The 27,764-nt window shown below is 37.6% G+C and overlaps 1 protein-coding gene across 3 annotated transcripts in view; it reads left to right on the forward strand.

Annotated features, from left to right (window-relative positions):
• The first annotated feature begins 3,475 nt into the window (after positions 1-3,475).
• Positions 3,476-27,764, forward strand: part of Plekhh2 (pleckstrin homology, MyTH4 and FERM domain containing H2) — a 116,091-nt gene continuing 91,802 nt past the window's right edge. For all 3 annotated transcript variants that reach the window (XM_027934557.2, XM_071601233.1, XM_071601232.1), the window contains exons 1-2: positions 3,476-3,546; positions 10,703-10,832. In XM_027934557.2, the coding sequence (XP_027790358.1) occupies positions 10,710-10,832 (123 nt within the window). In that variant the 5' untranslated portion in view covers positions 3,476-3,546; positions 10,703-10,709. The remainder of the gene's footprint in view (positions 3,547-10,702; positions 10,833-27,764) is intronic.

The following is a 27,764-nucleotide window of genomic DNA, read 5'->3' on the forward strand; positions in this document are numbered from 1 at the left end:
GATCCCTTTTGCTTTTCCTTTAGAGCACCTAATGTACATTTTAATTATATATTTATTTGTGTCAATATTTAGTGAATGCACATCTCTCTTCCTAGGTTACAAATCCATGAAGACAGAGATGTCTGTTTCAGTAATCTGACAGAAATCTCTTTTTGGCATATCTTTGTGTTCCTCATAACTTAGTACAGTGCCTTGAATATAATCAATATTCAAGAAAATGTATTCCTTGCCACCTTTGTTCAGGATATACTTACAGTGCATATTCATTCAACAAGTATTTATTGTGTATCTACTATGTGCCAGGCCCTGTGCTAGATGATGGATATATATGAAAGCAAAACCAGACAGTGTTTCTACTCTTGTGGCACTTACAGTATAGTGGGGTACTATGGTTGTTACCACTGTTGACCGGTGACGAGTCCTTGCTTCCCCAATGTTGAAGAATAACACCAGAGAAGCACGCCGAGGCAAGGTCAGAGTAGAAATTAGAAGTTTATTAAAGGGCAGCAGAAAAGACTTCTCCCAGAGGAAGAAGGGGAACCAAGAGATGGAATCCGTGGAAGTGCAGTTGTCTCTCCATTTTATAGTTTTCGGTGATGGAATGTTGGTGGGAAAGCCCGAGGGGTGGGACACAGGTGGGCCAAAGAAGTAATCTGGGCTGGAAGGACTTAACACTTCTTTGGGATGGGCTATCTTCAAATCTGCTGGGGGCTGTTTCCTGGACTTCATTAACATTTCAAGAGTTGCTCAACTTTTCCAGGAATTCATCCTCATGGCCTCCATTTTAGATTTCACTCGATATTAGACCCAATTTACCTAACTACACTGACTACCTAACTTTAAATCTGGCTTCATGGTTTGGGTCTAGAATGTCCTCCCAAAATCTCATGTTCAAAGTATGGTCTTCAATGCAGCAAAATTCAGAGGTGGGCTTTTAGGCAATGATTGGGTTATGAAGGTTTTGACTTCATCAGTGGATTAATCCACTTGGTGGATTATTGCGCTGATAATGGACTACTGAAAGGTAGGACCTAATTGGAGGAAGTTCATACCTGAGCACATAGAAAGTGTTTATCTTCTCTCCTGCCCTTTCATTTCTCTCTCTGTCCTTTCTGGCTCCCACTAGCTGATGGCTTTACTCCTCAATACACTTCTACCATGATATAATACTGCCTTGGAGTCAGAAGAACATGGACTGAATCCTCAGAAACTGTAAGCCAAAATAAATCTTTCCTACTCTAAGTTGTTCTTGTCAAGTATTTTGGTTACAGCAATGAAAGGCTGATTAAAACATGAAAGGAAGAAATCCAATAATAGCAAATAAACTAAGACAAACAGGTATAAAACAAGGGTAGTATCACTATGAACATTCATGAAATCTGTTCAGAGATATTTTCTTTCCATGGCTACCTAATATAAAACCCCAAACTGACAGGTACTTTTCTTTTTAAAAACATCTTTATTATAATTCATATAAAATAAAATCCACCCATTTAAATTGTAAATGCCCATGGGTTTTTGTATATTCACAAATTTGTTCAACTATTACTAATTTTATAATTTTTTTTTTTTGCCCCAAAAAGAAAGCTTGCTTCCATTGGCCATCACCTCCATCCCTTCCCAGCCACTAATTGACTTTCTGTCTCTCTGGGTTTGCCTCTTCTGGACATTTCATATAAATGGAGTCATAAACTAAATGTTGTTTTGTGATTGGCTTCTTTCATTTAGCCTATTTTTCAACACTTAGCCAATGTGCAACATGTATTAGAACTTCTATTTATTTATTTTTATTGATGAATAATATTCCATTGTACCATGTGTTTTCCTTAGCACAGCCAGAAACAGGATGCTGGTCCACATTTTTCTCCAGAGCCAACATATTCAGTTTGTCATGTTTCCAGAAAAAGGTGACAGTAAGTTAATGTTGGCTGAGCCTTACAGGAGTGGCAGCCGTGTTTAGAAAACTGCTTTTCATGAGTGATCTTATTCACTCAGTTCTCTAAGTCTATTTAGTATTTCTGAGTCACAAAACGGAAGTGATTCTATTTTAGCATTCTTTTTCTCCTGCTTGGTCTCTTTTGACTTGCTGTGTTAAATTATGCAAGTCACTTAAACTCTGTTTATTTAACTCCTGCCTGCTCTGTAAAATAAGCCCAGTTCAGCCTGCTTGTTTGCCAAGGCTGTTTGGAGACAATTTTTCATATGATATGCATCATCAGCTCCCACAGAAGGCAAAAGGAATTTGATGTGTGGGGGTAGTCTGGGATCTAGTCCAAAATTAGTGCTCATCTGGAAGAAATATGGAAGCCTGATACTCGGCCCCTCACTTGCTGGCCTTTTATTTGTTTTCACTTATTGTCTTCCCTTTGAGGAACTTTGTAAATCTCTGTTTTGTGATTTTTTTTTTCTTTATGAGATCACCTTAAAAAAAAAAAAGATTGCAGTGAAAAAAGCCTTCTGAGATTCTCTGTTGACCAACTGTGAATCAAAGGGAGTAATTTGTCTGACCTAGTTTTGTGACCTGGGAAGAATTACCCATAACTTTCAGAATTTGTCCCCCTCCTCTCTCCTCTCCTTTTACCCTGAACTGACCTCGGCTTGGGATGTAAAATCCAGTTAGATTTAAAATACCATTCATGCAATATGCGGTGTACCGGATGCTGCGAAGGATGCAAATCCTTGCTTTCAAAGGCTTGCAGTCTGGTAGAGAGATAGGGGGTTGTACATAAAACAGACGGAGTAAGTGCCAAGAGGGGCAAAACCCTAGATGTTCAGGGAGCAGAAACAATAGATTTCTGCTCGGTGGAGAGATAGGCATGGTTCTACGGAGATTGTTTTGAACTGTGTCTTAAGGGATAGTTAAAACTTTCAAAGGCGGCATGCAAAGGAAATAGCTTGTAAATGTTCCCAGTGGGCGTCCTTGGGGGTGGGGAGGTGCACAGCAGTGGTCTCAGGTGTAAAGGCAGCTGTGAACAATAAACCTGAGCAGGTAGAATGGAGGCCTTGAACACTGGACTAGGGAATCTGTTCTTGATAATTTGAGTAAAAGGAAGTCAATGAAGGTTTCTGGCAAGGTGTAAATCAAAACTGCCCTGAAGGACAATTAACTCGCCTGGAGCATGAAGGATGGACTCACAAGAGAGATTTCAGGCTGGGAGACTTAAGCAGGAGGATGGTATAATAATAGTCCAGCCCGGCAGAGGAACTAGAAAGTACGTGACCGACCTCTACAACAAGGTCTGAGGTCTAGATGTGAGGAAGGCTCGGGGTACACGGGTCAGGACAGAACTACTTGGAAAGGAGACTGGGAAGAGCCAAAGTTATAGACACACTCTTCAGTGACGACGGGTGGTCGTCCGTGGTCCCGGATTGGCTATCCCGGCCGCCAGTCCCGGGAAGGGGTGGCGCCCTGTCCCCGCCCGCCGGGGGCTCCTAGAGAGGCGGGCGCGGGCTGAGAGCCGGGAGAGCCCGGGGAGCCCGGGAAGCCCGGGATCAGGCGCAGCCGGCCGGGACATTGGGTGCTGCCACCGGGGACCCGCAGCAGAGGTAAGCAGATGGGAAGTACCCGGAGCCGGGGGACGACCCCAGCGTCTCAGCCACTCCGGGATCCCCGCCCCCTCGGGAGCGCGCCGTCCGGGGGGCTCATAGAGCCGAGGATGGGGACCGCGGGCCGAGTCGGCTGCTGGGATCCGGAGGATGGAGCAGCTGGCGCAGCTCTAGACCCCACGTCTCCCTCTGCAGCCGGGGTCTGCCTCCAGGTCTGGGTCTCGTCTGCAGGGGTGGGTTGGGGGCGGTGGCCCGCACCCCTACGTCCCCTGGGCTCCTGTGACGTTTTGTTTGAAAACCCAGAGCCCGGGTTTCTGGCGCTGCGCCTGTGGTCCTTGGCACAGCGGGGCCCCAGGTTAGAGATGCCCCCGCAGTTAGGGATGCTGCGGCTTGGCCTCGGCTTCTGGGGAGCCCCACTGTGATCTCCCGGGAGAAACTTCTCAAAACTTTAACGAGCCATTTTCTACACCTCGAGTTGCCGGGACGTCAAAGTGCCCTAAGGTGACCTACCGTGAAACTACGCTGTCCCAGAAGTCAGTAGACCACTTTTTAAAAGATGGAACATTTTAGCCGTGGTATTCTGAGCGCGAGACACTGTGAGAAGAGAAGTCGAACCATTTGTGCTGTGAAAGCACTAGTGCTGGGCTACCTGCGGGTCACTACTTTCTTTGTGAAAATTCCTGTCTTTGCAAGTCTGGACCGCACCGCTCAGTGCGTGCCTGAGGAGTGTGGGGCGAGGAGCAGGCTGTTTGGGGCAGTGCCACCGAAGGGCAGGCGTGGCCGAAGTGGGGCTAGGTGGTGGCGGTAAGGTTCTTTAAACAAGGCATGTCTCAGTCTGGTCAAGAAAGGCATCTTTTCTGCTAAAAAGAAAAAAAAGAAAAGCACAGTTACCTGATCCAGTTAAGCTGTCCCTTAAGAGAAGAGAACTAAAGAATGTGAGAGGTTAACCCTGAACTCCATCAGAGTAAACCAAAGGAGATGAATCTTTCCTTTTGGGGTTTTGTAAGAGAAACAGGAAGTCAGAGATTCAGAGAAAAGAGCATTCATTCCACAATTGTAAACAGTTTATTTTGTGTCAGTATGTATTTTCAAAAGTTATTGAAGGTATTTGGAAAACTCAAGACTTTTTCTTGTCCCCTGCAGAGAAGATAGAGCACTTTCAGATTCAGAATTTAGATAAATATATTTTTAAGTAATTGGTTATAGCTCCAAAGTGCTATAGTTCTATAACATCAGTGGTAATATTTATTGTTCATAGAATTCTTAACTACTCAAGATGGTGCATTAGTGCAAGCTACTTCTGTACTTTTATACACTGATATTATAGAATGAAATGAGGAAACCAGGTGTCTAGACCTCAGTGTGGACCAATCTGAAGCTTTGAAAAAAATTTTTTCTGGTAGTATTGAAGATTGAATCCAGGACCCACACATGCTGGGGAAGTGTTATAACATGGAGCTACAACCCCAGCCCTTTTAAAAAAAAATTTTTTTATTTCAAGACGGTGGGTGGGTGGGGTGTCTTACCAAGTTGCCCAGGTTGACATAGAGCTTGGTAATCCTCCTGTGTCCATCTCCCTAGTAGCTGGGGTTATATTCTGTCTTCACTGCTTCTCCTGCAGTTTTGAATTTTTTTTATTATGACCCAATTAAAATGGAATGCAGATGTTAAGTGCCAATATAATAAAATTCTTAAAGCATTACTACCTCATTGTAAAATAAATTAGCATAACTGAAAAATAGGTGTGTTTAGTTTTGATGTTATTTGTTGTGTCATTTTTTTCATAGCAAAGTGCTTTAGGTAAGCTATATGCATGATGCTTTTATTTTTGAAGTTAAGTTACCCTTTTTTTAAAAAAAACTTTTTTTAGTTGTAGATGGACACAATACCTTTATTTAGCATTTTTTATGTGGTCCTGGGGATTGAACCCAGTGCTTTATGCATGCTAGGCAAGCGCTCTACCACTGAACCACAACCCCGGCCCAACAGTTACCTCTTAATTATTTGAGTTAATGGTGACATTCTTGGAAGAGATAATAACCACATATAATGGATCATTAAATGATCTATTTGTAAATGTGTTTTTAGTGTACATCCACTTAAACTACTACTTTTTCTTGTTCATAAATTTGTGCTTTTTATCAAGATATAATTCAGAAACCATAAAATTTACCCTTCTAAAACTGTGCAATTCAGTGATTTTTAGTATATTTTCAAAATTGGCAATCATCACCACAATCTAATTCTAGATTATTTTATCACCCCCCAAAAGAAATCCCAGTCCCCATTGCCCTTTTATCATAGCCCCTGACAACCACTAACTGCTTTCTGTCTCTCTGTCTGGTTTGTTTCACTTATAATAATGTTTCAAGGTTCATCCATTTTTATAGGCTGTAGTGGTATTTAATTTCTTTTTGTATCTGAATAATATTCCATTCTGTGTTTATGTCACATTTTGTTTATCCATCCACTTGAGGGTGGACACTGGGTTGTTTCCTCTTTTGGGCCTTTATGATTGGATGTTATAAATAATTGTGCACAGGTTTTTGTGAGAACCATGTATTCAATTCCCTTGGCTCTATACTTCATATTGGAGTTACTGGGTCATAAGGTAACTAAACTTTAGAGGAACTGTTAAACTATTACCAAAGCAGCTGCAATATTTTTGCAATACCACTGGTAATATATGAGGGTTCCAATTTCTTCACATTCTGACCAACAATTGTTAGTATATGTTCTTTTTCATTTTATCTATCCTATTTGGTATGAAATAGAATGTCATTATGACTTTGATTTTTCACTTTCCTGTAGAGTTAAGGATGGTGAACATCTTTTCATGTGCTTATTGGCCATTTTTATTTCCTTTGGAGAAATGTCTATTCAGATACCTTGGCCATTTTTCATTTGGGTTGTCTCTTTTTACTGCTGAATTGTATGAGTCCTTTATATCTTCTGGACACAAGCTCCTTATCAAGTACATGATTTGCAAATATGCCCCCCTCCATTTTGTAAATTTTTTTTCACTTTCTTGATTGTGTCCTTTTAAGCTCCAATTCTTAAATTTTTTAAAAAAATTTTAAAGATATTGATGGATCTTTATTTTATTCATTTATATGTGGTGTTGAGAATCAAACTCAGTGCCTCACACATGCTAGGCAAGTGCTCTCCCACTGAGCCACAACCCCAGCCAACAACAATTCTTAAATTTTGATGAGGTCTAATTTATCTATTTTAGTTATTTGTTGTTTAGAACATATCTAAGAAACTATGTCCTGGTTCAAGCTCCTGAAGATTTATACCTGTTTTCATCAAAGAGTTTTAGAACTTTGGCCCTTACATTTAGCTCTTTGATCCATTTGGGGTTAATTTGTGTATATGGTATGAAGTAGGGAATCAAATTAATTCTTGTGCATTGGGGCATCCAACTGTCTAAGCATCATTTGTTTAAAATACTATTCTTTCTCCCATTGAGTTGTCTTGATACCCTGGCCAAAAGTCAGTGAATATAAAGGTGAAATGTTATTTCTGGATTCAACTTTATTCCATTGACCTATATTATATGTCTATCCTTATGCAAGTATCATGAAGTCCTATGATTTGTGCCTTTGCAGTAAGGTTAGAAAGTTAAACGTGTGAGTCCTCAAACTTTAAAAAATTATTTTGGCTATTCTATTCTAAGTTCCCTGTAAATTTTAGGTTTAACTTGTTAGTTTCTGCAAAAGAAATAGTTGCACTTTTTGAAGGGATTGCATTGAATATGCCATCTTTACAGATTCAGTCTTCCAATCCATGAACATGCAATTTCTTTCATTTATATAGATCTTTATTGGCTTTCATGGGTCTTTTGGAGTTTTCAAAGTACAAGCCTTGCAAATTTAACAAGTTTTATATTTTATTGATTTTGATGATAGAGTAAAGGGAACAGTTTCTCAATTTAGGTTTTGGATTTTTCCTTGCTAGTATACAGAAGAACAGTTGATTTTTATATATTGATTTGGTTTCCTAGAATCTTGCTCAACTCACTATTCCTTAGAAAATTCTAAGGAATCATGCATGTCATCTGCAAATGGAGATAGTTTTACTTCCTTTCCAACTGGGTTGCTTTTTATTTTGTTTTCTTGCCCTTTCTAGTACAATGTTGAAATGTTGAATAGAAGTAATGAAAGCAGACATCCTTGTCTTGTTCATGACTTTATTGGGACAACTTTCAATCATTTACCAGTGTGTATGATGTGAACCGTGGGATTTTTTATAGATGTCCTTTATCAGGCTGGGGAAATTTCCTTCTTCTTTTTTCTGAGGAGGGGGTGGGCGGTGCTGGGGATTGAACCCAGGGAATTGTGCATGAGGGGCAAGCACTCTACCAACTGTGCTATATTCCTAGCCCCAAGGGAGAAATTTCCTTCTATTGCTGGTGTGTTGAATGCCTTTATTATGGGGGCTATGTATTTTCTTAAGCGTTTTTCTGAGTTGTTGAGATGATTGTGTGGTTTTCATATGGTATATTACCTTGATTCTTTTATTAATTTGCTGAGAAATATGTACTCCTTATGTTATTTTTGACTGTAGGCTGGGAATGTAGCTCAGTGGCAGAGGACTTGCCTTTCATGAGCAAGGACTTGGGTTCTATCCCTAACACTGCAACAAACAAAACAAAATCTGTAGCCATTTTACACTAGAACATAAACAAGGGGGTGTAAATGGAGATCAAAATTTAACCAGCATGAAATAGACTTCTAGTTGCTTAAGACAGAAAAGTGTCCCTACATTTCTGCACAATTGTATGAATGGATCAAGAATTAAGGATGGCTGTTTCATGACTGCTTTTTATTTTTTAATATTTCATCCATATTTTCTTTCCCTGTCTCTTTTAAAGCTAATAATGAGAGAAATCAAATAGTAGAATGATAAAAAGTTTGTGTTTGGCAAATTACATTTCTACTCCTAAAGCATCAATGCTGAAGTGAGTCATTAATAGTAAATGCTAATATGGGAAATGAAAAAGATTATTTACAAGGCTAATATTATTCTAAAAAACAAACAAACAAAACACGGATAAAACAGCGAAGCAAGGATGCTGTAGACACCAAGAAACAAGAAGAGAATGATGTCAGCTCTACCATGATGAACTTTCCTTAAACTATAGCTGGGATTGAAAGGTATCTGGAGGCTTTGACATGGTGGGATACTTTTAATAAAAGTTGTAGCCTTCATAGAACAATTCTGCTTGTATTTATTTGTTTTTAAAAGATTGAGTGATAATGTCAGTATTAATATAAAAAAGTACATTATGCACAAACCAATACTTATGCTAGGAAAATCTTTCAGTGGGATTTTATTAGCATACAGTTTTTTAAAAGTTGGTATAGATTTAGGGAGGAGAATAAATTACACTAAATACTGGGAATAAATTTGATTGTATTTTTATAAAACAAAAGAATAAAATAACATACTTCAACTGCAGGACCCTCCAGGGTCTAAGTAACATGCTCCTCATGCCTGGAGTTTGGCTCCTGCAGGAGATCCATTCCTAATGCAAATTTTATCAGTTCATAGCAAGGACAATTCAGAAATACATTATTTAAACCTTTTATTTTAATAACTCAATAAAACATTAACAATGGGCTGAGGAGGTACCTCATTGGTAGAACATTTGCCTAGCACGTGTGAGGCTCTGAGTTAGATTCCCAGCACTGAAAAAAAAAAAGCAACATTTAAAGTTGCTTTTATGAATCTCAGAGCCAGAAACAATCATGCTTAATGAAGTAACACCTATTTAAAAACCAGTTCCCTGGCCTCTTGTCTTCCTCCCTATAGTGTTTCTCCTCCAAAAGGAAAGTTAATATCATGGAAAATACTGAGTCCAGATTAATGTAGATGATTCCAAATTTCATATTTATAGGTTTTTCTCTTCTTACACCAATAAAAATTATGCACACTTGTCAGGATCATAACTTACCTAGATAAATATGCCAAAGGATTTCTGGCTTGAAGGATAGCCTGTTCTTGGACAAATTCAGAGTGGTGCTAAGTAATAATTTTAGAACAAATCTAATATATATTTGTAGCACTGGTATAGTGTTTCTCGATGTTATTTTATTGTGCTATCAATTGAATCAAACTGTGATACTTCTGTAAATGTAAGAGTGTGGTAAAATTATAAGCTATGGATTTTAAAAGTCTATCTGTTGGACAGAGTTAAAATAATAATAGTACTCTGTGCTGTGCTATTATACTATCCAGAGTTCTGTTAGAAACAGCAAATATTTAATTTGTCCCTCACAACTTACCAGTGAGGAAGGATAGTTTGTGATTGTCAGCATCTTTCTTTTTCCAGATTGTGTAAACTGACACTAAAAGAGAATTAAAATCATGGCATTTGCAGGTAAATGGATGTAGTTGGAGAGTATCATGCTAAGTGAAGTAAGCCAATCCCCCAAAACCAAATGCCGAATGTTTTCTCTGATATGTGGATGTTGATCCATATTGGGGATGTCTGGGGGAGCATGGGAGGAATGAAAGAACTTTCGATAGGGCAAAGGGGAGGGAGGGGAAGGGGGGAGGCATGGGGGTAAGAAAGATGGTGGAACGAGATGGACATAATTACTCTAAGTACATGTATGGAGACATGAATGGTATGACTCTACTTTGTGTTCAACCAGAGACATGAAAAATTGTGCTCTGTATGTGTACTATGAATTGAAATGCATTCTGCTGTCATGCATAACAAATTAGAATAAATAAATAAATAAATACGTTTTTGTTTTTTTTTTAAAAAGAAGCTGAATTTGAGGAGCTGGGGTTGTGGCTCAGTGGTAGAGTTCTTAACTAGAAAAAGAAAAAAAAAAAGGAGTTCTTACCTAGCATGTGTGAGTTACTGGGTTCAATTCTTAGCACTGCATATAAATAAATAAAATAAAGGTCCATTGACAACAACTAAAAAAAAAAAAAAAGAAAAAAAAGGTAAGTAACACAGTGGGGCTTCCACCCCTGGCCTCCTGTCTCACTCAGTTCTTTCCATAAAATACACCAGCTTCTGGAATTTATCTTAGAATTTAAAACTTGTGGCTGGATATCATTAGATGGGGTGCATTGGGTGATTTAACGGATTATCTTAAGTGCTAATGTTATGCTGTTTGAATGCTTTCTTGTTTAGAATAATTATGGCAGAGCCTTCTGATTCAGAAGGACCAATAGATTGGAAAGAGCGATGCGCAGCTCTGGAGTCTCAGCTTATGAAATTTAGAGTTCAAGCAAGCAAGATACGAGAGCTTTTAGCAGACAAGGTAAGCTTTTCTCTCTAGCCTTTGTTACTAAGTATCAGCTACTCTGGTCCCTTTTCATGTATAACTGAATAAACTCAGTACTTTTGGGGTTAAGCCTTTTGTAAAATAGTATAATTTAACTATTTGCCAAGATTTGAAGCTACATTTGGCATATTCTTTTTCCACTTTTAAGGTAAATTGGGCAGTGGATGTAAAACATTTTATTTGCAAATGTTAGTGGAATATGTGAAAATTGTGTATGTTTAATGAATGTGGCATTCATTCATTCTGGAGAGAAAAGTAGTTCATTTGATTTTGCTAGTGGAATTTAATAGCATTTTAAATTGCTAAATATTTAAGAATATCATTTTAAAGTGATTATAGAATACAAATCCCTATTGGCAATAAAATGTGTTTATAATGTATTTGAAAAGTATGTACCTGTTTGGAAATTTGTGCTTATTAACTGTATATCATTAAACTATTATTGAGACTAGAATTGAGTTTAATATAATTATATGTTTTTCCTAATAGTTCTAATAATGCAATTAGAATTTTGTGTCACAGGAATTTTGTTTTTGAAAATATGTATATAAACCCAGCACATTCATTCATTCAATCATTTAACACATATTTTTTTGAGGGCTAGTTATGTGCCAGACATGGTTCTTTATGTCACAATTACATATGTAAACAGGACAGCCTATGTTTTTGATTCCAGGTGATCTGGATTTTAGATCTGTGCTATCCATATTTGTTCAATATGAAAGTCACTAGCCACATATGGCCATTGAACATTTCAGATGAGGGTAGTTCACATAGAAATATAAATACATACCGGATTTCAAGGATTTAGTATGAAAGAAAGTAATTTATCTCAGCAATAATTTTTATATGGATTATGTTGATACTACATTGGTTATTGGGTTAATTGAATAATATTAAAATTAATTTTACCTGTTATTTTACTTTTTAATGTGTGCACTAGAAAATTTTAATTATGCATATGGCTCACATTATATTTCTAGACAGTCTTGGATATATATTAGGATGAATGATATCTGTGGTCAGTCAGAACTCAGCAGAAGAATTTCCAGGGGGTTTCTTAAACCCTAGTCCACATATTCTTTTGGGATAGATACTGGTACCCATATCACATCTCCAAACAAGGTCTTAAATCTTCATTGTTGGCCAAGAATCTCTGAGAAGTAGTTTAATAAAATACAGTGAAACATCATTCCATTTATACTTTCATATATATCTTCTTAAATTTTTGTATTTTAACATCTTTTTGGTAGAAAGACTAAGGTTATCCTATTCACTTTGGGTTAATGATAATCCAGTAATAGTCTTTGAAGAATAAATCCCCAATATCAATGTGCCCTACTGCTATTAGAATAAATTATAGCTCAGAGAAAAAAAATCTCAGTTTGAATATCTCCAAATAGGGAAAACTTATCTTAAGTCAAGGTTGTCTTTTGCTCTTTATATATGTCCTCTCCTGTGTTGTGCTGTGATTTATCTAGTATTTTCCACAACTCCAACCATTCATACAATTATTTTGTCTAGATCCACCAATTAAATCCTGCTAGATCTTGTGGACACTTGCCAGTTGTTGCCTTGGCCTCTGAGCAGTTGACATTGCTGACCACAACCACCTCCTCAGAATTTTCTTGACTTCTCTACTGTCTTAGTCTACATATGGACTAAATAAAAATTCTGCTCATTTGGGTTTCAATTAGTTGACTTTTAAATTTTGTGGCAACATTTGTTCTGTTCTTTAGAAAGCACATTGCAGCAAGTGTCTCTCTGATTGCCCATCTTTTTATTTTTTAAAATTTTTTAGTTGTCAGTGGACCTTTATTTTATTTATTTATATGTGGTACTGAGAATTATTTTTTCTTTTTTTAAAATTTTTTTAGTAGTTGTAGATGGACAGAATGCCTTTTTAAAAAGCATTTTTTAGTTGTTGATGGACTTTTATTTTATTTGCTTATTTATATGTGGTGCTGGAATTGAACCCAGTGTCTCACACATACTAGGCAAGGGCTCTACCACTGAGCTACAGCCCCAGCCCCTGAGTGCCCATCTTTTAAATTATAAAAATGGTGTTTTCTCTATAGGTAAAACCATACATAGCTTTTTAAAATATTTATTTTTTAGTTGTAGTTGGACTTAATACCTTTATTTCACTTATTTATTTTTATGTGGTGCTAAGGTTCGAACCCAGGGTCTCACAAGTGCGAGGGGAGTGCTCTACCATTGAGCCACAACCCCAGCCCCCACAAATGGCTTTTTAAAAGTATTTTTTTAGCTGTAGATAGACACAATATTTTTATTTTTATTTATTTATTTTGATGTGGTGTTATGGATTGAAGTGCCTCACGCATGTGAGGCAAGCGCTCAACCTCTGAGCTACAACCCCAGCCTCATAAATAGCTTTCTGATTACCAATCTTTAGGCTATTAGTTTTAATATTTTCTTTGTCAGTAAATGAGTACTCAAGAGGAATATTATTTTAAAATTGCTGTTTTAGTTGTTTCTTTTCTTTCTTTTTTGTCTGTATTTCATATCTGTAACTTGAATCCTTTGACAGATCTAAGAGATGGAATTATTCAGATGCATTTTACATACTGGAAAATGGATAAGTATGCCAGGTTTCTCATGGTTTCCTAGTAATATATTCAGCATTAAAATGGGAGTAAGGATTCTCACAATACTTTGTTAAATTCCATTATGAAATATTTTCCCAAGTTTAAAATTTCTTTTTGGTATCCACCCATATTTTAAGGAAAATAGCTAATATTAATTGATTTATTATGTACTCAGCACTTTATAGATTTAATTTACTTAATTTGTCTAATCACTTGTGAGGTAATAAATTTAATTGTCCCCATTTTATAGATTAGGAAACTTATGTTTCCTCTGTGCTAGGAATTCTTCTAAGTCCCATACATATACACACACACACACACACACACACCCCACACACTTTTAATACTTTCAACAATCTTATGAGGTAGGTACTAACATTACCTGCATTTATCTAGGAGGAAAATTAGGCTCAGGAAAATTATTTAACTTGTTTGAGTTTACACTGAAAGATAAGTGATGGAACCAAGATTTGAATCTGGCATTTTGTTTTTAAAGCCTAAATGATTAGCTGTCACCTTATATGGCCTCTCTGATCTAGTTTTATTACCACCCTCTTTGCTCTCTCTGATGTTTCTGCCCTCTCATCTATTCTGTCTTCTATTCAGTCATGCATCATATAAATTCATCTCTGGGTGGGGATAGGTATCTATGTGTGTTGGTGTGTGTGTATGTATTTAATAATAAAAATTTATAAAGCATTACGTATTTTTCAGAACAACCCTATTGCACTGTTTCTAAGTGCCAACTTGAAGCAAATGTTGCATTCCTGAGACTAGTCTGTTCCCATCCACAACCTTTGTTTTTGTGTTAGGACCAGTCTGCCCCAAGGTTTCTGTTTAATATTCTCTATGCCTTCTCCCCAAATGGATGTAGCCCCAAGGCTGAAGATTCTTAAGAGAATACTAATTTGATTCTTTAGCTCTTTGCCAGGAATTGGGGCCAGCTTCTTCTTCCTGCAACAATTCTGATTCTGGTTCCATTTTATTGGTGTTGGCTTTAGGCAGCTCATGCCAGGTGCTAGCTGTGGCTCCCAAGCTTTTACTACAGCCATTAGCTAGTTTCAACCCCATAGTAACCCTATGAAGTAATTATTATTCTCACAATCTAACAATATTAACGTTAAGACTGAGTGTAATTGATTAGTATGTCCAGCATTACACAGCTAACAGCAGAGCTGTCGTTAAACCTTAGATTTCTCATATTTATTGTAATGCAGTTAATAGAGTACCTGGCACATAGAAATGACTCATTAGTTTTTTCTTTCCTTCTTTTTCTTTCTCTTCTTCCCTCTTTCATCCTTCCCTCCTTTTCTCTCTTCTCTTTTCTTTCCTTTTCCTTCCCCTCCTCCCTCTTTGGATCAAACCTAGAGCCTTAAGCATACTAGGCAAGCACTCTACCACTAAGCAACCCTCCCCAGGCTTTCTTGTATCATTTTGACTAGGTATGCTGTTTAAGAGGAGATAATTTCAATGTAATTACAGATTGATAGGAAACATTTTGAATTTTGTAAGGGAAAAGGTATGAGATTATCTGAGAGTATTTTAGAATTAAAGATGAATTTCTATTTTATAGATTTGTTTTATTTTTGAAGATGGAGTAGAATATAGAAGATTTTTAGAAAACTATTTTGGCACTTGGTTCCTCCCCCATCACTATTTTCAAGAAAGTTAAAATATTAAAGCTAGTGGAAAAAAGGCCTTATTGAAGTCTTGGGCAAGTGCTGCTGTAAGTGGGAGAGGTCTTTAGAGGAATTTCAGGAATGGTGTTGGAAATATCCTTAGAATGCCAAATATAAACTCTTCAGGGAAGCTGAGTTGTAAGTAGTTTTTCTACCTTATAATATTACTAGTTAGTTTTCTGAGTCAGGGAGGGAAAAGGGGAACTTTCTTTACAAGGTTAAGTGCAGTGTTATTTCCTATGAGTTAGATTTTCATTGAAAAAGAAAAGGAAAAAAATAAGAATTTTTCCTGTGGGCATCAGCATGGCCCACATAACCTAACGCTTGCTGCCTTTACCTGACACAGCATGGCCATCTGGGATTTCCTGCTTTGGTCTTTCTTTCATGAATATGGTTCCCCTGAGGTGGTTCAGGAATGCTTCCTAAGAATAAGGAGTCCCTGGATAGCAGAGCATATGCTTTCATTCAGCAATCCAGCATAATATCACTGTTAACCTGTTTAAACTGTACATCCTCTCAGTTACTCTGTTGGCTCACCTAATGTTGCACAGTGCCTGATGGAAATTTGACATAGATTTCAGTGAGATTTTGCAGACTAATTTGAACGTCATATTTGAGGTTATTGGCTGATGACATTATCTTTCTATCTATCTATCTATCTGATCATCAGGGATTGAATTCAGGAGCACTCAACCACTGAAACACATCTCCAGCCCTAGTATTTTATTTATTTTAAATCCCCAGTATTTCATTTATTTATTTATTTATTTAAACAATTTAGATTTATTCTGATTCCCTTACAATTAATCTCACTCTTAACACCACAATTTTATTTATTTATTTTTTGAGAGAGAGAAAGAAGTTTTTAATATTTATTTTTTAGTTTTTCAGGGAACACAACATCTTTGTTTGTATGTGGTGCTGAGAATCGAACCTGGGCCGCACGCATGCCAGGTGAGCGCGCTACCACTTGAGCCACATCCCCAGCCCCAGTATTTTATTTAGAGACAGGGTCTTACTGAGTTGTTATTCAGTGCCTTGCTTTTGCTGAGGCTGGCTTTGAACTTGCGATCCTCCTGCCTCAGCCTGCCAACCTGCTGGGATTATAGGTGTGCACTTCCACACGTGGTGACATTATTTTAATAAAATTTATAAAAATGTTTGGTGATAGGATTGGGGTTGTGGCTCAGTGGTAGAGCGCTTGTCTAGCATGTGTGAGGCACTGGGCTCGCATACAAATAAATAAAGGTCCATTGATAACTAAAAAATATTTAAAAAAATGTTTGGTGATAGAGTCTTTAATGATGTCTATGGGGGAAAATCAGGGAAAGAAAGTCTTGGTGGGGAGTTGCTGTTTACATTAGTGAGTAAGAAGGTCCTTAAGATTCTACCTAAATTAGCCAATCCATTGAACAAGTTTATTTGTGCACAATGCCTATAACAATGAGATGATCACTGAGGATTATGTGGTGATATGATGTGGTGATATTATGTGATGATATGATCCAATCTCACTGGCAAATTCCCATCTGATACTTGTTGCTAAGTTCACTGTGGTTACAGAGGGCACTTGGTAACAGTAAATCAAGCATGAGATTTAGAATTTGCTGCTTTATTTTATTATTGTGTAAGTGGCCTGTTCATAAAATGCTTACTGTGTTTTTGTCTAAAATCTGATATGGGGCAGATGATCATTTCAGATTTCTTTTACTGGCTTAGAATGGAACAGTTGTGGACTTGACCCAAGGTTTACATTATAGTTTACATTGTGAGGGTAAAAACTTATGTGAATATGTCCTACATTGCCTTTTTGAGTATTTTGCAAAATTATTTTCCAGCTTGAATGACTATGAAACAAAATAATCAAAATGAAAGTATTGCCTTTTATTCTACCTGATGGTTTTTAAAGCATTCTAAGCTTTACTGGATAAACTTAATGTATATTTATATTAATGTGATATGAAGCATTCAGTATTTATGATTCTGTAATATAGATGGTTTCTTTTTATTGGTGTTTGTACTAGTTTTTTAATTTTTTTTTTTTTTTTTTTGGAGAGAGTTGAAGCCTTCCTTCCTTTATTCATTTTGCTCTTTTTATTTCATTTGTTCAAAAAATATTTACTGAGTTTTTGTTAGGTAGTATTCATTATTCCAGCCTCTACTATTATTATATAAGTAATTGGCCTACTTAACATCTAAAAAGGGAGCATTTAACTATTTCCTATCCAGTGGTAGAACTCTCTTAGAATCTCAAACTCAAAATTTAGACTTTTTTTTTTGGTTCAATCCCGGGTAACCAGATAAATAAATAAATAAATAGTTAGATAGATGAATAATATCACCAGCCAATAACCTCATTCCCTGTGTTTCTTTCTCTGATAGGTTCTCTAAAAACATGTAACTTAAAGTTGTTGTTATTATGAGTGTTAAAATGTTTATAAGTTACCATTAAAAGATTCCCAAGCTGAAAGAATAGCAAAGGACAGAAATAAAGACCAATGCTTTCCAGCTAAGAATTTTGTGGTTTTATGTATTTGGGACTGATGTTCATATAGTTTTTTTTTGTTGTTGTTGTTACTGTATACTGTGTGTTTGGTTTATAAATACTGTAACAACTGTGGTTTTTCTAAAAAACACTAGGGAATGAGAACATGAAGATTGAAATCTCAGCTATGTTACTGTCTAGGAATATGAATTTGCATAATCTTTATAACAGTTTCCATTTCATGGTATGACTATGAAGTAATGTATTTGAAAGTTCCTGGTTTCTGAATTCTTTTTTTTTTAAGAGAGAGAGAGAGAGAGAGAATTTTTTTTTAATATTTATTTTTTAGTTTTTGGCGGACACAACATCTTTGTATGTGGTGCTGAGGATCGAACCCGGGCCGCACGCATGCCAGGCGAGCGTGCTACCGCTTGAGCCACATCCCCAGCCTCTCCTGGTTTCTGAATTCTAATTGGAATTTCTTTTTATTATTATTATATTTATATTTTTTTCGGTACCGTATTTTTTAATTAATTTTTAAAATTTATATATGACGGCAGAATGCATTACAATTCTTATCACACATACAGAGCACGATTTTTCATATCTGGTTGTATACAAAGTATATTCACATCAATTCATGTCTTCATACATGTACTTTGGATAATAATGACTATCACATTCCACCATCATTTCTAACCCCATGCCCCCTCCCTTCCCCTCCAACCCCTGCCCTATATAGAGTTCGTCTATTCCTCCCATTCTCCCTCTCCCCATCCCACTATGAATCAGCCCTCCTTATATCAAAGAAAACACTTGGCATTTGGTTTTTGGGGAATGGCTAACTTCACTTAGCATTATCTTCTCTAACTCCATCCATTTACCTACAAATGCCATGATTTTATTCTCTTTTATTGCTGAGTAATGTTCCATTGTGTATATAGTCTAATTGGAATTTCTAAAAAGAAAAGTTATCTTTTATTCTTTGAGTTCTTTTTCTTTCATCTGGGGTTATTTTTCTATTTTTTTTTTTTTGTTGTTGTTGTTCAGGTAGAAAACTTTTCTCAAATGTCTGATGATCTTTGGTGATCTATTTGTATTTAAGAATGGGACATCTGCAAAGTTGGGTGACAATTGTACACTACTTGTTAGTTACTTGTCAAGTTTTGCTTTTGGGAGAGTGGGCAGGAGACTATTTGTTAGATGGCAAGCTCATAAATACCACAATTGCTGGATGAGTGAGCTCCAAACAATTTATTCAATTTTGTAAGAGAAGAACTTTTCAATTTTTTAACAGAAAGTAAATGCTTATTTGCTGGACATCTGGCATCTGGGGGGAGTGAGAAGGTTTAAGGGAATTAGCTTATTTTAAAGGACCACATAATTTCCATTAGTACCCACTATTTTCAGCCTGACACAGCATTTCTCCCATAGGTCTTTACAGGGTTCTGCAGGGCACTGGGTCCTCGGCAGGAGGAGAAGCTCAGGACCCTCCATACCTTATTTTAGTCTGTGCTTTCCATCATTCTTCTTCACCAAAAACAGAGGGGTTGAGTGAATATATGCCTTTGCAATAGTAAACTTATCCTTTACTCCCAGCCTCCTCTCACTAGCAGCCAGCCTTTAATCTTTAAGAGGATATTGAAAATCTCTTGGAACTCATTTATCAGTCCAGAAGGAAAGAGATAATGAGGCTGACATCAGTGGTTCCCCAACAGAGAATCTAGCCAGATCACTTCATGTTGAAGTTCATGGTCAGCAAACCCCATATATGTGTTAAAGCCTCTAATCAACCTTTTAGTCCCTCACCCTTAAACCCAAATGGCTTCTCAGGGACAACTGAATATCCAAAGAAAAGCCTGTAACATGAAAGAGAATGAGCAATCAGAAAAACATTGCCCATATAGAGAAAAGGAAGAAAAACAAGGTGGGCAAAATCCTATCATTTAATATTTTCAGAAAGAAAGGAAGGGACAGGACAGTGCCTCCATGAAATAAGGAATATTCAGGAGGAAATAATGACTCTTGGAAATTAAATACATGATAGAAGAAAAGGCAGACTTAATAGAAGGGTTGGAATATAAACTTAAGGGAAGTTGCCAGGAAGTAGAATAAAAAATTTAAAAAGATGGAAAACAGGAGAAAAGATGAAAAAGTTAGAGGTTCAGTTCAGTATTTGCTAATTAGGGTTTGGAAAGGCACTAACACTACTGGTTAGCCCTGCAATTCAGGTCTGCCCTACTTCTGTTTTCCTGCTGCTCATCAGGAATCAGGGGGTTGAGGTCAGCAAATTGGTCGTGCCTAGAGGTTCCGGATCTGCTGTGCTGCATGGAGTGGGCTTCTGCAGCAAGCATCCACACCATGCCCAGTCCTGGCTACTGCAGGGTGACAGATCAGCTTACCCTGGCTCACTTTGGTGCTGGCCTGCCATTGACACAGGCCGGGCCAAGCATGGCTGGCTCCTCACAGATGTCTGAGCTCTCGGCCTCCACTCTGCCCCTCCACTGCTTGAACAAGAGCTTGTTGGCAGGGATTGTTGGGCTGCCTGTGCAGCTCCGTAGCCAGTGGACTATGCCATTTCTCAGCCTGAAGAAGTGCCCCAAACTGCCATTAGGGGAAAGGGCGATGACTACTCTGGCTATTTCAGGCTGTAAAGGGCAGGGGATGGCAGTCAGGGTCCTTCTACTGGCCTGTTTCAAAAGGCCTCCAGTAGAAGCGGGATTTGGTTTTGGATTCCATTTGTAAGGCCATTTATACCTTGAGCATCTCACACATCAGGGCAGTCTGGTTGGTAGGTGATTGGGTGAACCATATACAGGGCAGAGATCATATTAAGACAGCAATAAACAAGATAGTAATATTTTCCGTAAACAACTAGCACAAAATCAATTTGTTATTAGCAAGTCCCTGAAAACCATGAAGATTAGTAACTTATTAAAGCTTAAGGTGGGGTTTAACATGACACTGATTTGTGAGTGGAGGTCATTTAAGACTTTAGAAACATTAGCAGAGTTGTTAGAAAAATATTTAGTTTCTATAATGTCTTAGGCATTCTCTTCAGCTATAGTTAAATATATATAATGCCATTTTTAATATTTATTTTTTAGTTATAGATGGACACAATATCTTTATTTTTTATGTGGTGCTGAGGATCCAACCCAGTGCCTCACGCATACCAGGTGAGCGCTGTACCTCTGAGCCACAACCCCAGCCCTATAATGCCATTTGTGTTGTGTGTGTGTGTATGTGGTGCTGGGGATTGAACCCAGGGCCTTGTGCATGCAAGGCAAGCACTCTACCAACTGAGCTGAATCCCCAAGCCCCTATAATGCCATCTTATTTTTGTAAAACATCTTTTTCATTAGTGTACCTGTTTGGTTGAGGGATCCCCTTTAGCTATCACGTAGGACTTCCTTGGAAAAGTTGGTTTGGACGTCCATGTGTCATGTTACATCTTTTAAATGTAATATAAATAAATATAGGGACTAAATAATACTAGTGAAAAATACATTGAGCTTATCTACATAGGAAGTTAGGAAGATTTTTAGGTCTCAAGTTGACTTAGAATAGATTTGTCACTTTGGCAGGAGTTTTTCAGAATGGTTATCAGGCACTATTATATAAGAACCCCCTCCCTTTATAACCTCCCAGTTTTACTTACTTGAAAGAACTGACACCAGCATATGTCTTAAGTTATAAAGCATTGTCTTCCTTATATGACTGCTTTGGTTATACTCTTCTGCCAGGTGTTCAAGACCAAGTTGATCAAAATTGACCTTGTTCATATCTACTGTTAGGAGTCAGCTAAGATTTGTCAGGAGTCAATCTTGGGAACTTGTGAGAAGACTCTTGGCTCCTTTAGCTTTCCTCTACCAATTATGCCATCTGCCAGGATGGATTAGAGTCTTGCTGACCATATGTGGCTTCCTTTGTAAGCATCGGGGACACTTCCCTTTCCAATGACCCTCCTCTTTGCAGAATGTGCATTGATTGGTTTTCTTTTCTCTAGAGTCCTCAGGAGGTCAGGTGACTCACCAGAGTTGCATGGCCCTAAATGAAATTCCATTGTTTCCTGAGTTCTGGCAAGGGTCAAGATATTGGCTGGTTTTTCCTTTTATCTTTTACTGCCTTGACTTTGATCTCCATGGTTTTAAACATCCAGCAGACTAGTTTCACCAGTCTTAAAGTGGGAGTAATGGGTTTTGACTTTGGTACTGGGAAATCAGCATTATATCCTATCTGTCCTGTAGGTGATGGCTTTTTGTCTTAACTCAGAAGTAGAACTCTTGCAAAACACTAAAGGCAACAGTTATAAAGTTACTCAAAGCAACCAAATGTAATCCAGGTTTGAAAATGGACAGTGTATAAAAGACAGCATTTATTGGTCAGCTTGCCTATATTAGACCTACATAAGCTCTAATTTTATAAATTTCTTATATAACACTTAGACAAATCTCAACCATTTAGTTCTCAGATGTATATATTATATCTCTAGCCACATATATTTAGGGCATCAACTATATCAGAATAACCTAAAATATCAGTTACTTACTTAACCAGTTATGGAGTAATTGTTTAAACAACCTTAAAACAGGTACAAATCCTAATTTTTAAGACTTAGGATTTTCCTAACAGACATAATAAATTATCTTGATAAATAATAATTGGATATCTCTTAACATACATTTATGAAGAAATGTTTAGTTAAGAACTTTACATTATCCGTGAAGCCAGAGTACCACATAACCTAGTTAATATTTTAAACCAGTTATTCCCACCAAAGAAAAATCCTTTAAAGCAATGGACATCAAACTTCAAACATTTTATAGAAACTAATGTTTTGTATTGACTGCACACTAGAAAATTATGTGTTAGTAATTTCAAAGACATTTTTGCTTTTACCAATTTAAATTGACTTTTTGTTGAAGTTTCACATGAACTTTTATAAGTGCTCACATATCTATAAGCCAATTCTGGTACCATGTAAAGAATATATAGATACATACAGATTTGACATACAATACACAGGTATGCACAAATATACATAAAACAGGAAACAAAGATGTGGTGGCTTTAACCAAGTGTTTTATATTCACAGGTAGGAGACTAAAGAGATTACAGTGCCTATCAGATTTAACCCTTTAGAAATTAAAACAGAGCCTGTCACATATTTTTACATTATGACTTACACATAAGAAGGACCTATGCAATTGGAGACATTAGGAGTAGTCTATCAGCCATGGTGGACACTGAAATCAAAGGTTCAAATGGCCACTTGTCCTCAGTGGGGGTCACATTCACTTCCACCATCACTACTGTTAAAACAACTCCAGGTAGATGAAACAAGAATGATCAGGAAAAAAAATTAATTTATGGGGTTGTGGCTTAGTGGTAGAGCACTTGCCTTGCATGTGTGAGGCACTGGGTTCCATCCTCAGCGCCACCTTAACCAAATAAATAAATAAATAAATGTTATTATGTCCATCTACTACTAAAAAAAAAAAAAAAAGAAAAAAGAAAAAAAGAATTTAAGTATGCAGAACCAATTGTGAATTCACCAGAAAAACTGAGTTCAAAAGACAGAAGGTTTTTCTAAAAAATGAAATGACCATAATCATATCTAGTAAAGGAGCACATGGAACATCTTTATCAGACCACAATGCACATTGGGATCAGAGTCAGTCCTTTCTCTTTGTCTCCTCCTTTCTGTAGCATTTAGATAGGAACTTACTGAGAAAGCAGAATTCCAGAGTACAAAAAAGCTTTATCAGTTTGGACACTATTTTTTTTTGTCTTAAATTAGTTTGATCAATTACTCATTGCAGATCTAGCTGAAGGTGGTGTTAGTTTATGTTTCCCTCAAGGGCTATCTCCCTCATTCCCAATTTGTATGTGGGTCAGACTTGAGTACAGAAAAATATTAGGTATTTCTTCCCAGGGTTGAGGATTAAAGGACTTGCAGTGTGTGAGTACTTATGCTAGATGGAGTATTACCCTTCTGAAAGACAAAGGGTGAAGAAGGTGACACTTGACATCCTTCTATTGTCTGAACCAGATTGAAGTATCCTTCTATCCCCTGTGGACCTCAAGGCCGTTGGTGACCACTCCTTGAGTCCTGCTGGTTGGATTGATCACTCTTAGCAATTCATGACCCAGAATCCCTTTTTTTTTTTTTTTAATGTCATTTCCCTATTAAAAGGAAAATCCTGTTTTTGTTTTTTTTTTCTGTACTCTGCTTATCTGCAATTATGAAGGCACTGTAGACAGGGTTTTGTGTCCTGGAGGAATTTAATTATTGTACTAAGGGAGAGACATTTCACAAGGGTCATTTGCCCTGAACAAGTTTTATAGTCCTTTCTGATGTTTATATTTATGGTATCAGTTTGGAAATCTTTTGATACTTACTTGATCATTGTAAATATTTGATCTTAAATTGCTTGAGAGTCTTTGGATTGTATTTGTTTTTTGTTTAAATTTTTTTTTTTTTAGTTTTTGATGGACCTTTATTTTATTTATTTATATGTGATGCTGTGAATTGAACCCAGTGCCTCACATATGCTAGGCAAGTGCTCTACCACTGAACTACAACCCCAGTATATTTGTTTTTTTGTTTGTTGGGTTTTAAAATTATCCAGAGGAAAACTGGAAGAGTTTGGAAACCTAGGGAATGGGACCTTCCTTGTGAGTAGGAGCACACAAAGGACAAGGGTGGGGTTTAGGTCTCAAAAGGCACTCAAGGACTCGAAAGTTCCCAGTAACCTTATCTATGGGTCCTGTTGAAACAATTGGGATTCAGAGGGGCATAAGAAACCTGGGTGTACATGGTTTGTGTGGCACATATGACAGACAGAGTAGAGAGAATAAAAGAGCACTTGGCTCACACTGTGGGGATTAGTGGGTCACCTCTTTTCCAAAGACTTGGATCAGACTAAGGCTTTTGTCTCAGACACAACAGGTGAGGGCACCCTCCACCATCAGGCTAAGTCAGTCTGAAAGTGAAAGAAGGAAGTGGGTGCTTGAACCCATCTGTCTATGTGGTTTGTGTTACACAGAGATAAACTGAAGCAGAGCTTGACCACCATTCCTCCATCAGAGATGAAGGGAATGAGCAAGCCTCCTCCAGTGAGCCCACGCCTTCAGACCGGTGGCCCTCACTAACTGCTTTTAACTGGCTGGCAGGTGTCCAGTATTTTTGATAGAGATTTTTCAAAAAGGAGTAAAGAACTTCAGGGGAAAAAAAGATGGCTCTGTTGGTCCATTTTACTCACTCTTCCAAAGATCCAAAAGATAAAATTTGATAAAAATTGAGTTTCTCTGTTTCAGCTGGCAGGTGGGGGTCTGCATAAACCAAAGGCCTCTGCAGCTCTTAATGGTGGGTTATACCCTCCAGTGCTGCAGCAGACCCTAGCAACTGTCAATTTCTTCTTTCTGGGTTCCTGTCTTGCAAATTCGAAAATGAAATCCACAGACAGGTTGAGTGAATGTAAGAATAGGATTTATTAAAGAATAGAAACAGGGACAGTACTCTCAAGAGTGGGAGAGAGACTCCATTGCAGGTTTTCCCCCTGGATTTGCTAGTCTAAGGATTTAATATAATTAGCACTTGGGTCAATGCTATTGGTCCAAATTCATGCTAATCAGGGTTTGAAAAACTACTTACGCTAATTAGAGGCTGGAAAGGCACTAACACTATTGGTTAGCCCTGCAATCCCATTCAGGTCTGCCTCACTTCTGTTTTCCTGCTGCTTATCAGAAATTAAGGGGTTGAGATCAGCAGATTGTGCAGGGATTTAGGGGTTCTGGAGCTGCCACACTGCATGGAGTGGGCTTCTACAGCAGGCCTCCACACCATGCTTAGGCCTGGTTGCTGTGGGGTGTCAGGTTGGATGGCTCTGGCTCTCCTGGGAGCTGGCCCACTGCCAGCATGGTGGCCTCTGCACAACTGAAGTTCAGCTCTGAAGGACTGAAGTGGGAGCTCCTGGCCTGTGCTCCAGCCCATGCAGACTAAATGTGTGCCTCTCCACCACTCCATTGTCATTTCTTGGCTGGGATTATTGGGCTGGTTCTGTGGCAGGTGGTCCACATCAATTTTATCATAGTATGCTGTCTGGTGGGGGAAAGGATAAGAAACCAATAAAGTTATTTTTATTAATATTATTTTTAATTTTTTTAGTTGTAGGTGGACACAGTACCTTTTTTTAAAAATGTGGTGCTGAGGATCGAACCCAGTGCCTAAACGCTCTACCACTGAGCCACAGTCCCAGCCCAAAGTTAGAAATCTTTAAAAGCCAAAACGGCCAAAACTGTTACAATGACGAGCATTCATCTTTCTTTCTTTTTTTTAATATTTATTTTTTAGTTGTAGTTGGACACAATACCTTTATTTTATTTATTTATTTTTATGTGGTGCTGAGGATTGAACCTAGGGCCTCACACATGCTAGGCAAGTGCTCTACCACTGAGCCACAACTCCAGGCCTCATTTTTCTTTAGAGAACATTTTTTAGAAACTAAGCTTATTTCTAGAACAAAAGCATACCTTCAATTTAAACTTTGAACTAAACTCTTGGAATTTAGGTAATTATGCAGCTTTAATGGATACTAGAAGATGCTAAATGTTGTGTAAATCCATTACAAACCATAGAATGGAGAAAGGTCAGGCAACCAGGACTTCTGTGGTCCCATCTTACCCTAGAGAGAGAGAACTGGTGGTTTTTCCAACATTACCACAAAACTACCTACTTTGAAAGCCTGTGGCAGTGGTTGGTGGAGATGGGTTGGAATAGGATGATATTTTGGGTAGGATGAGTAATGAAATGAAGGACACCTTTCATCTTGGAGAGTAATTCAGCCCTCAACATCTCCTTGGGCTGGCCATAGTTTTGCAATAACAGCAGGCTTCTGATTAATATTAGATGTATTTTCACTAAAAGAAAAATATAAATTCTCTTTCAAAAAAGTCTTTCTTCTAAGGTTAATCCATCATTGTGCCATTAATAATACTTCATTACATATTTAATCTGGACTGCATCCTAAGTATTTAAATTGATATTTTTAAATCTCAAAGAAAATCTGTGTAATACATTTATTTTGGATATGTTCATACAGTTTGTGAAATGGAAAGTTGGGGAAAGCTCTGTACTTTTCATGATTATGCACCTTGAAGTTGAGACACTAGATTTCTCTATGATATCCAAGAACTGAGAGCAACAAGAAAATACCATTTCTAGACACTCACTGCATGTCAAAATGAGAGACTTTCGTTGGAATGATGACCAGAGATGATCAGTGGGTACCATAGAAATAATTACAGTATTAGTTTTACAGATCTGTTCTCAACAGGGTAACTTTGGGTTTTAGTTTTCTATGGCTGCATAAAAAGACCACCTCAAAATTTAATGACTTTATTAATTTTTCCATATATATGTAATTTTCAAATATATATTTAAAACATATATTTAAAAATATCATGTTTTACATGATAAATAGATAATTTTGTCAATTAAAAAACCTAGGGGCTTTAAAACAGCAATCATTTTATTTGTTCACAATTCTGTTGGTAATTCTTTTGACTATTTGGCATTGAATGTGGTCATTCATATGACCACATTCAATTGTCAAATCAGCTGGAGGATGGGCTCACTGGGGGTGCTGGACAGTTTGGTCTGGGATGTCCTGATTTCATTCATGTATCTGACACCTCAGCTGGAAGTGGTGGAATAGTTAGATACTGTCCAAGATCCACCTGCCCCATACCCTTGGTCTCTCCAGCAAAGTAGCCAGATCTTTTTTCCATGCTGATTCAAGGATCTAGGAAAGTACATGTGCAAACTGTATATTTCTTCAGGCCCAGCCACAGAAGCTACATCACATTCTAATAGTCGGAGTCCATCACTGGACAACACAGTGTTAAGGAAAGAAGAAATATTTTCTATCTCTAGAAGGGGGAAGTCACATGATGTTAAGCATCTTGGTATGTACTTCTTGCCATGTGTATTTTTTATAACATGTCTATCTAAATCTTTTGCCCATTTTTAAAATGGGGTTGTGGGCTGGGGATGTGGCTCAAGCAGTAGCGCGCTCGCCTGGCATGCGTGCGGCCTGGGTTTGATCCTCAGCACCACATACAAACAAAG

Source organism: Marmota flaviventris, chromosome 14 (assembly GCF_047511675.1).
Source record: "Marmota flaviventris isolate mMarFla1 chromosome 14, mMarFla1.hap1, whole genome shotgun sequence".
Classification (NCBI taxonomy): domain Eukaryota; kingdom Metazoa; phylum Chordata; class Mammalia; order Rodentia; family Sciuridae; genus Marmota; species Marmota flaviventris.